Raw genomic sequence first — 11265 nt, 5'->3', positions numbered from 1 at the left:
ATTCCCCATAAGCCCAATACCTGGAGAAGAGCGGCCCATTGGGCTTGAGAGACAGACTTGAAAAACACGCAAGGTGATATGAGTGCATGGGTGTGCCACGACATGGCCGGGGACGCCGCCGAGGAAATCGCCCCACCCTGAATCAAAAGTCATCACGGCGTTTCGCCGCCACGTCATCGATTCAGAAATCGAAGTCGTGCACCCTTCGTGGGCCCCACCATTTCCTTGTCAAGGGTCATGCCTTGTCCCCTCTCCTTCCCTCCGGGCCCACGTCCAGCCCACCACCTTCATAAAGCCACTTGTGCAGCTCCTCCTCCCCCCACACAACGCTCTTTTACCATTTGACAATTGATGTCACGGGAATGTTATGTAAATATGTATATAATATAATGTGTATGTCGACAGTATTAATAGGGCAATCTGAGCATGCATGATGTGTTGGAGGAGTAAAATTTTGGAATTATCAGAATTATTATATAATAGTCTAAGAAATGTAATTTTAAACATCTTATCAATTGTATGACGAAGCATGATGTATCGGCTCGTACTTTCATACTACTAAAAAAATCTAGCGAATTTTAACGAAAAGTTCACGGTATTGTTCATTTTAACGAAAAACCATATTTTTACACTAAAAGGTCAAATCTGATACTATTCCCTTTACCCTTTATTTTGTCCTTATCATTAAAACTCAAAGTTTTCAGGTTTTTTTCATTAGTTTTCCTAAAAATCTAATGTGTTGGGGATAGGGCGTTGAAGATGGAAGGGGTACATGATTGTTGTGGTCTCAAAGTCAATGTTCCGTACTCTACCTACGCCTCCAATAGTATAGTCTTTATCACTCTCCTCAACTCAATTCACTAGTTGAGGTTTGGCGGGTTATGAAATGAATCATACTTTTATGAAGGTGTAAGAAATATTTCTATCAATAAATCAAACTATAAACAACATTGACATGGAATATGACCAGATTTTTTTATCACAAAGCCAATAGAAAGATAATTCAAAATCTAGTTGATGGGGTGTTATAGATTTATCCATGCGACTTGAGTTTGAAACTCTTATTTCCCCTAATTATAGTAACAGTTTCGAATCCTCTCTCTCTTTTTAATAATAATAATTTTAAAAAAATTATAAATATAATACAAATTCTAACCTTATAATCATGTCCAACCAAACAGAAAGATAATGTTCACAAGAACAAAGCTTTGAATCTCCATCTAATAAACTTGCAAAAAATGACGTTCATTCGACAAGTAAGCATTGTTATGAGACATCACGAAGATGTCCTCATAGCAATTTGCCATGCAAATTGATAACAAAACCATAAATAGCAAATAATAATAAAATAATATAAAATGACACAAATTAAACTTCTAGAAGTACGATTCCTCATCATTGGTAGTATTGGGTTTTCAAGCATATTATTCGAATTAATTAATTTAAATAATTAAATGCGTAGCGAAAAATAATAAATAAAATACAATATGTTCTCCCAATTATATATTCAGTTGGTCGTAATTGATAAAGTAACAAAGTATGAAGCCAAAGAGATTAACTTACTTGAATCTCTATCCATGTACATGCCGTATGATTGGATCATCCTTATGCTTGCAATCTTCCTCTTCATAATTGATCACGCAAAGCTCTCCAAGTGTGAGCTTCTAAGAGTATCCACACCGATAGATCTACCAACAGATGATGGAGTTATTGATTTAAATGTGCTAGCAATACCTCTCACTTAGATCACTATAGAATGGACAACACTAGATGTTTTAGCTTATGATTTTTTCTCTCCTTTCTCTGAGGGGCAAAAATGAACGATCGTAACTTATGAAAGAAAACACAAAGTATTTTTAGAGACTCATTGCTTCTTTATGCCGCACCTTTCATAGGGTTTTGAAGTCATGGCCTTGACCTATGCGCCTAGCCTAATTTAACTTGCCAGCTGGGGGTTGTGACTTAGACCCCTTTTAAATTAAAAAAAAGTCCAAAGCTATTTTAATTTTAATACCACGTTTAATAGGCCCAAATAATTAATCCAACATTCTTAACAATTAATTATATCTTACCATAAACCATATAACGTCACTATAACTTATCATATGTCTGTGACTTCTTAGGTTCTAACTAAAGCAGATAGTGAAACTAATTAATGAACTAATTTATGTTACTATAATTTATCATATGTGTGCGACCTCTTAGGTTCTAACTAAAGCTGACAACGAAATTAATTAAGGAATTAATTTAATTTCACAAACCGTGAGTGACACCTAGCAGCATGCGCATGATTACCCAAATTAGTAGAAGTATACGTGAACTAATCATGATACTCTTGTTGGAGATATGCCCTGAAAGTCAATCTTTGGAAGAAACCTTGCAGGACAATGTCTGTATGTATAGATAACTCTAATATAGCAAAAGGCAAAGTCACTCATTAGAACTATCTCAATAAATGATATACGTCCAAAATAGTGAATCCATGGACAATGGATCGATGGAAGAAGTAATCTAATGATGATAGACTACAGAGACATTATTCACATAACCAAAATATCCAAAAGGTTCCTGGTCATAGGATTGTCAGAGGGAGACTGACAATACATAGACCAATACATACAATGTCCCCTTCAAATAGGAAGGATGGAAAGTCTCAAGTCATTCGTGTAGTGACACTAAGACAATATGTAGGTGATTATTAAGGGAATGAGTTCACTGAACACAATCAAACGAGAGTACTTGTATGGAGGTTTACTCATATGTCAAGCAAGTAACTCTACTGGTTGGAATAATGTAAGTAATCATTTGACATGAGATGTCATAGTTGTCTTGGGGATACGTAGTTGATCATTTGATAATGAGACATGACCACATCTCATCTTGGATGTGTTCTATGCATTGTTAGGGTCAGTGATTTATTCTCATAGACATGTGAATGATCAACAAATGATATCTAATCCTCGTTATGAGAGGAAGAATACTCTAATATATGATTCGGTAATCTTCGGCCGAAGTATCAAGCGTAATGATGAAAGGCATTCCTATACAACTCAATTGAATTATATGACATAGTTTAATCACATTAGGGGTTTGACATAAAGTATCCTTACCCTAGTAATGTGATTGAGAGTATTGATTTAGAGAATGATCAAATTACATTGTAATTCCAATTGAATAGGTTCTCCGACCAAATTCTACATTAGTTTGGGTAGCCATGATATATGGTTAGATGTCACCCATGGCTTGTGGGTCCTTCTTGATGATTGAATAAGTAGTCATCAAAGAAGAATGAGAATTAAAAGTAAGTTTTAATTCACTAAATGATTGGATACATACTAATCAATTGGATTGCTACCAATCACCTTACTGCCTAGCTAATTAGAACCTAAATTGATTGTACATTGATACACTCTTATGGTGAGATAACTAAAGGATGATGGAATTAATTAATTGGATTAATTAAGTGCTATGATTAATTAGACAGTCTAAAGAAATCATAGAAGCGATGAAAGATCGTTTCGAGCTTAAAGAAAAGTTAGGGTTCATTTGTGCCCAAGCCCATTGGATCTTTTTATTCAATCATAAGATGACTTGAAATGATAAAAACCCAAAGTCCAAACCAACATTAAATGGCTGGCCAAAGATGAGGAAAGAAGAGAGACAAAGAGTCAAATAGTTGACTTACTTTTTTTACCTTTATAAAGGGAGTTTAATGAAAAAGTTTTATTAGGGCTTTTGTGTGTTCTTTTCAACAAGAGAAAAACAAGTCTCTCTCTCTACACACACATAGCTGGCCACCAAGAGGAGAAAATTAGCTAATCATCTCTTCTTCTTTTAGTTATTCTAACATACATCTCATTATACTAGTGGGTGTGGATCTTTATAGGTCTTCTACCTTGGAGACTAGAGGAGAATCAAGGGAGTTCCAAACCTATCAATGTGGAGGAAGCAAGGAGGGAGGCTAGGAAGAGAGGTATTAGAGGTGGTCACTTATTGGACTCAAGTTAAGGTCCAAAGGTAAAACACATTTATCCTTAAACTTGTTTTCAATAAGTTTCTTAGATGCACTAAATATGAATCTATGCTTCTTGAAGCGGATTTGCATGACTATAGTTTTGATAATTTTCTTTCGTTGCGTATGTATGTTAATTTTGAATTGAATATGCATGCTAGTCACTAGCAATCCCACTTAAATCTCAATATTTCCCTTCAACTCTTTCGAATCTTGATTGTAGTTACAATGCAATTTGATTACTCTAACATCCATTTACTTTTGTTTTAATTAAATTTGTCCAAAATTCCCCCAGTAATTGTTTTAATGTTAATTTAACTTATTTTTTAGTTTTATAAGTTTAGTTTGTGTTGATTAGCATCCCTTCTAATCCCCAGAATAGAACAATCCCTACTTACTTGTACTACAATTACATAATTTATAGGGTTTAATTTGTGTGTTAGTTTCTACCACATCATCAGTTAACTTTCCACATGGCTAGGAACTTTATTTAAGGACTAGGTGACTATAGAATACAAGTTTCTTTGCTATAACATCGTTTAGGACATTACTTCCATACCGTAAAATCCTATAGACTCATTCACAATATATTTCTTTAATATAAAGCCAAGTTCATGAATGAATAAATCCTGCCCATTTATTTATTAATTAATATGGGGTTGGTTACCCAATATTAGGGCACAACTCTAACAGGAAGACCTGCACCTAACCAACATGCATGAATGATAAGTTCACAAAGACTAAACCTTACAAGCCAGACTCAACATCATCAAGACACACAAGATAAATATTGTACCATCAACTAAAGTCCCTGCAAAGACAAACAACAAAAACAAGTGACCATGAATTCTTTTAAACCAGCAAACACCGTCACCTAATAATCCTGCAATCATTGTAAAAAAATCATGCTATGTGTACCTCTAGCAAACGTCAAGCTTCCTCCTCATAGTTGTTTGCCTAACGCACCAACTACACAACCACTACCTCATATTTTAACAACAATCGTCGCTCTAAGATCAATTGTTAAACAATAAGTCTTAACCGCTACAAAAGGCTATTCACATTAGAAGGAGTGAGCGATTACTACAAAAAACATGAAGATGAAGAGAAGAAATAGATCAAGAAAGATAATTGCCAACCTCACTACTGACCTTAATCTTTGGATTTGGGGTTGGTTTGGTATTGCTGTACTTTGAAAAAAAAAAAACTGCTTCTGCTGTGTTGTGCTGTGAGAATAAACAGCTGTGAAATAAAGCAACAAAGTATTTGGTAAACTTTTATGTAAAACAACTGTGACTATGTGAAATGACAAAAAAGGTATAATACTAGATGTGCTATTAATTTAATTTTCTTAAAAAATGAAGGTGAATTACTAAATATACTTTATTTTTAAAAGAAAAATATTTATAAACTTCATCTTAAATATTAATTAGTATGACAAACTTCAATTGAAATATTTTATACTGAATAGCTAGGATTCATTAGTACAATATTGTTAATATACTTGAAAGTAGTTTAATTAGATGCATTCATCGAACTTGCTGTTATTCTATTTCTTAATGCTTCTATCTTGTGTGATTCTTCAACTTGATAATTTTGGTATTCTTCATCAAACCAGTCTATTACACCTTAATGCAGTAGTTCGATTTGGCAATGCAATCACGCAAAAATCGCGCAACCGAAATATATATGTGACAAAAGGGTTGGGAAGAAAAAGGAGAAAGAAATGGACGCAGAAAAGGTAGTGAAAATTTAATATCTCGAAAACCAGCAGACATTTAAACGAAAAGGATCCATTTCATAATCATAACAAAGTCTACATGATAGTGAATTTAATATCCAGAAAACCAACAAAAACATCCCAAAGACAAGAAAGTGAAGAACTTAAACGATGGCATTGGCAGCACTTACAAGTCTAGCCCACAGATCTTCACATTCATTTCTAATAGGTCCGATGATTGCAGACCCTACAACAATACCAAGAAAATATGAGTTAGTATTCAGTACAATAAGTGCAAGTGAAATGAAGAACATTATCAAGATGATGGTCCTACAACGTTAAAAATTAACAAAAGTAACGTCAGATGACGTAATTTCATTACAGGCAGACAAGTAATTTCAACGAAGATGTTATAGAATCTTTACACACCTTTCATTTCACCCTTCAGAATCACAATAACACCAGCATTATCTGCATCACAAGAACAATCAGGGTCAGAAACCTTGAGAACCAGAACCATTTCATCACCATAAGAGCAGATCTTAAACTAAAAGCACTCCGAGATACTTCAAATTTCAAAAAATGAGCTAAACTAATACTGCAACACATAATATTTACAACCTTTTTCCTAAATTCTCTACATTGTCCGAACAAAAAATGTTCAGCTTAATGTCAAATTAATACGGAAAAAAAACGCACCGTATGTTAACAAAAAGTATATAATTAATCAGAGTGACCATCCTAAACAACCATTCAAATTCCAAAATCCCCAATTGCCCACAACTAGTCCCCAAACAATATTAAAAAAACAAGGTGATGTAGGAGAACCTAGAATTACAAAGTCCAACTAACAAAATCAAACTAACTCTAGAACCCGACATCCCGAAAACTTCCATATTTGCTACAAGCATTGATTTCAATCTAACTCAAAACCAATCAAACACTTTTGCTTCCTCTAAACATGTTCATATCATCACAAAGGAACATAATATATTCAATAAAAAACACAATTAACAACCTTCAAATTACACGAAAGCACCATCCTTTCGGGGTTTTTTTTCTCTCTAAACATATTCATATCAAGAACATAATTTAACCAATATAAACACAATTAACTACCTTCAAAGTACATGAAAACACCGTCCTTTCGGCGCCACGGCTTGAGCTGGCGGACAATGATGGCTGGCAAGACCTTCTTTCGGAGGTCGGGCTTGCCTTTCTTGACAGTAGCCATGACCATGTTGCCAACACACGCAGAAGGAAGGTGGTTGAAGTGACCCTTGATTCCCTTCACTGAGATGATGTAAAGGTTCTTGGCACTGGTGTTGTCGGTGTAGTTCATAGTGGCGGCCACCGACAGACCTAGTGACATCCAGAACTTGTTTTCGGCAAACCCTCCATGCCCTGCAATTTAAACGAATTGAAAATTAAACAAATTAATTAACTTATAACATGGAATAGAAAAATCCATCAAGTTCTGATTGGTTGCTAAGAAAATTTTAGATCAAAAAGCAAGAACGTTTGAATCTTTGAAAGATCCAGAAATACTAAAATGAAAGAGAGAGAGAGAGAGAGAGAGAGAGAGAGAGAGAGAGAGAAACCTCGTTTCGACATAGCTGCACTAGAGAGGCTTCAGATCTCAAGAATGAGAAGTGTGCTGTGAGATTGCCGAAATTAGGGAGATCTATTGTTCATGAAGAAAAGTTGTCCCTTTTAACTCTACAATTTTAAAGGAATTAGAAGTGATATCTATTGTTCATGAGTAACCTTCAACTCGAACAAAATAATAAAGTTGTCATCTATTTCTTTTTTAAAATGCCATAACAAGTAACAAATGAGGCCTTTCAGATTTGCAATTCACTAATTAAAAAAGTAATCACACATTCTTCTTATAGTCAAAGTAAATGTAGACATGATCACTTCTTTAAAGATGTTCTCATCTCATCAGTACTATTATGTTCTTACGAGTAATGCTAAAAACACAATCCTCTACGTACCTAATAATCATATATAACAGTAAAAATGTAAAATATCAGTGTCCACCCCTCCACCCCCAACCACATTCACCAAATTGTTATGAATCTTATGATGTGAGACTGTATTATATTAACCAACCTCTAACATTCTCTATGTTTGGACTATTTAAAGGGGATTTTCTTGAGTGGTCCAGAGCATTCATATTTTGAATGTTTTAAGTGTTAGATCTTTTTTTAATAATATAAAAATCAAGATCCGATGGTTAAAACATTTAAAGTGTCGTTACTCTGGAGCACTCAATGGCATCATCCTACCATTTTTTGTGACTGATTCTAATCCTAACCTGAACCCTTCTTGGAAAAGTTGCCTAAGGTAAGCCATGCTAACCCCTTATGTTAATTTTATTTGCCATCACTAGCCTTCACTCTACTGGACTGAACTAAGGGTTAATGTAGTCCCGCATTTGTTACCCACATGGACTAGCTTTAATATTATTAGTGACTTGCCTTGACTAAAGACCTCACTAGATGATCTTAGCTTAAGCCCTTAAAAAGCATAGGACTGCTAATGTCACACCCCGATCTCGAGATACGTCCAGTATCGACATGTGACATCAGAAAGTACATGTGTATCTATTTAACTATCATGCTTCACTTATGAGGCATGACTCATGCTTCACTTATGAGGCATGACCAAAATAAACCAATGGTTTAACAACGCAATAACCATTTCTTTTATTTGATGGCTACATTTAACCTCTGTGTTAGATTGGCTATATATCCTAAGATGGGATGAAGCCATTTATAGTTCACCCTTTTTTCAAACTCCAACATTTCTCAAGGCATTAGCTGACAAGAAACATAGAATTCCCAACAACTCCCAACATGCGTGATATACCCATATGTTATTTCATCATTGACATACACGTTTTCCATCAACAAAGCCACAATCAACAACATATAGCATTTCCATAAGCCCACATTAGACAACATTAATCTTTAACTACACTGATCAACCAATCAAATAAAAAATCATTCATAAAACCATACTTTATAAACCATAAATAAAAGAGCTAGAAATCTTGAAGTAATCACACAGACAACCATTGTTCTTTCTAAATCGGTTCACAAAGATTCTCAAATCTTTTGTTCACAATCATGTTGAAAACTAGGGGCAAGAGCGACACAGTTCGACGAATGCCTATAATTCCTATGTTTCCATATTTGACTGACTTAAAATTACCGTAAAGATTTCTAGGGATGTAGTTCTAGACCAACCCAATAGAATCAAATGGAGAGAGGGATTCCAGACCATTCAATGGAATCTAAACGAAGTAAGGTACCAGACCATTCAATGAAACTTCAACAGGACACAATTTCGGACCACTCAATGAAATTGACACGGGAAGGGATTTTAGACCACTCAAAAGAATTAAAACAAAACACAATTTTAGACTACTTAATGAAATCAAATAGGGAGGGGGATTCCAGACTACTCAACGAAATCAAACGAAGATAGGGTTCTGGACCACTTAATGGAACCAAATAGGGAAAAGGAAACCATTCAACGAAATTTATCTCTAGAATGCGTTTGGTCCCAATACGGATTAACCAAGCACAACCATACGCAACCATCCGATAGTGTGGTCCCCCAATGCAAACTAACCAAGCAGAACCACATATGGATATAATGTGACCAGGTAGGCAGTGACCCCTCATTGCGGATTAACTAGGTTAAGGCCACCCCTAAAATGCATATATTCCCACAATGTTGATTAAAGTATGACCATGTGCAAGCATCAAGTAGTGTGGATCCCCAATATGGATACCAGACGGGACCACCTATGAAAGTAATGTAACTAGGTAAACAGTGACCCCTTAATGCGAATTAACCAGGTGGAGTCATCTTTAGAGTGCTTATGGTCACAAAAGCCAACCATTGGTTAATGTGGTTAACAGTAGGGTCCATAACCCTACACAATCTAATTCGAAAGATCCGCATATTGGATTTCAATCCATAAATTCTTATGGTCCTCAAATAATACGCATAACAACATACTATAATTTTGTGACAATCCAGCAGTCAGATCTTCATTTACTACAGAGGCCACGCGGTAAACCTTTACGAAAATAAGGTTAAACAGTCAAATCTTGTCAAACGGATGTCAAAACTAGATTCAGAATATAGAAATTAGCCTAAGTAGACAACGTGGGTCATCAAGCCTACAAGCGGTAGTTGACAGTCCCGACTCACTAGTTTTTTAGACTAACGTCATTATGGCTCAAATTATACCAGATTATAGATCATGAAGATGCAAGTAAGATTTATACATGTGTCGGAACGTGAAGATGGCTGGAGGATGGCGAAATTCGTTAAAAAGTCTCGAATGGCTAGAACTTTTGGGATGAGATGTTAAATGGTAGTGCTAATGGACGGAACCTTGAACAGTAACGGTGTAATCACCAGTCGTCAGAATTTTGAACTTTCAAGCCTCCGATCCGTCATGTACGTCGATCAACCTAGGTGAACCTCAAGTGATTATTGATTTAGATGTTAAGAGGAGTCACGCCCAAGTGGTGGCGTTGACTTCAACGACTAGAAAATGTCAAACTTGGCGTCGAAAAAGTTGCCAAGTAACCGGGTCTTGTCGTTCAGTCGGTTCACCAAGTTAGGTCTTTCATCAGAGTTAACATTCCAAAAATATTTGATTCCCCTAATGGATTAGGTTGGGTTGCTATATATAGAAAGCGGGAGATTACTATTTTGCTCATGCCTTTGGAAGCTCGTAATTCATTTGTTACAATTTTGTTTCACGAATGGTTTTTGCCTACGCTATTGTAGGATCGAACTTAATCTAGAATACTAAAAGTGACCCTAAAAGTGACCCTAAAAGGTCTATTGATTTTTTAATGACTAATTAGAAAAAATCAAACTTTACAACTAAGTAATCAAAACTCCAAGTTAAAGGAAAATATATCAATTTCTCAAAAACGAATATAATTTATTGAATACTTGAATCGGTGGATGGGATTTCACAGCTAAGACCTTCTCTTTGTCTACTTTGTATGATTTTCTCTCTGTCTCTCGCTCTCTCTCTCTCTCCCTTGCTTTATCTATTTGCATCAACAGCCTCACCCACCGCCTAAATCTCAAAATCTGTTTACTACTCACTCATGGGTCGGCTCGATCTGAGGCTTAGATTGATGTAGGCGCCACCCCACACCTCTTCTCCAATAATTTTAGCCTTAACATGGGTTATGGCTTAGAGGAATTTGTTGCATATAATGCAGCTGTGAATTGCCTCAAGATTGGTAGAAAATTTTCTAGAGTTCTTGTCATAGGCAGAGATTATCACAAGGTCAAATTTCTAGGCCATTGGAAAATTAAGCATGTGGTACAATTAAGCTTCCATTGTGAGGTCAATATTAATCTTGCTGCACATTTTTTAGAGATTAGGCATGTAATACATTTAGGATGCGTTTGTTTAGCTTCCTTAACTTTCACTGGATTAGACTGGACTATAGTGTAATGTTTGTTAGATATTGGGATTATGTTT

The 11265-nt window shown here is 35.5% G+C and overlaps 1 protein-coding gene across 1 annotated transcript; it reads right to left on the bottom strand.

The window, feature by feature from the left end:
- Positions 1 to 5896: 5896 nt before the first annotated feature.
- LOC126612488 (60S ribosomal protein L23-like) lies at positions 5897 to 7352 on the bottom strand. Its single transcript, XM_050280914.1, has 4 exons — positions 7334 to 7352; positions 6852 to 7136; positions 6162 to 6203; positions 5897 to 5979 (listed from the first exon to the last, which is right to left on the bottom strand). The coding sequence occupies exons 1-4, from the start codon at positions 7344 to 7346 to the stop codon at positions 5897 to 5899; spliced, it is 423 nt and encodes a 140-aa protein (XP_050136871.1). The 5' UTR covers positions 7347 to 7352.
- Positions 7353 to 11265: the final 3913 nt, after the last annotated feature.

The sequence above is a fragment of the Malus sylvestris genome, chromosome 17 (assembly GCF_916048215.2).
Source record: "Malus sylvestris chromosome 17, drMalSylv7.2, whole genome shotgun sequence".
NCBI lineage: Eukaryota > Viridiplantae > Streptophyta > Magnoliopsida > Rosales > Rosaceae > Malus > Malus sylvestris.
Note: the sequence above shows the minus strand (reverse complement) of the source record. Positions and strands in the feature narration are given on the sequence as shown.

Coding starts and splice junctions, on each gene's coding strand:
- LOC126612488 (XM_050280914.1), bottom strand. Junction 6,204..6,851: donor TGTTTTCATGTACTTTGAAG/GTAGTTAATTGT, acceptor CTTGTGATGCAG/ATAATGCTGGTGTTATTGTG. Junction 5,980..6,161: donor TCTGAAGGGTGAAATGAAAG/GTGTGTAAAGAT, acceptor GTATTGTTGTAG/GGTCTGCAATCATCGGACCT.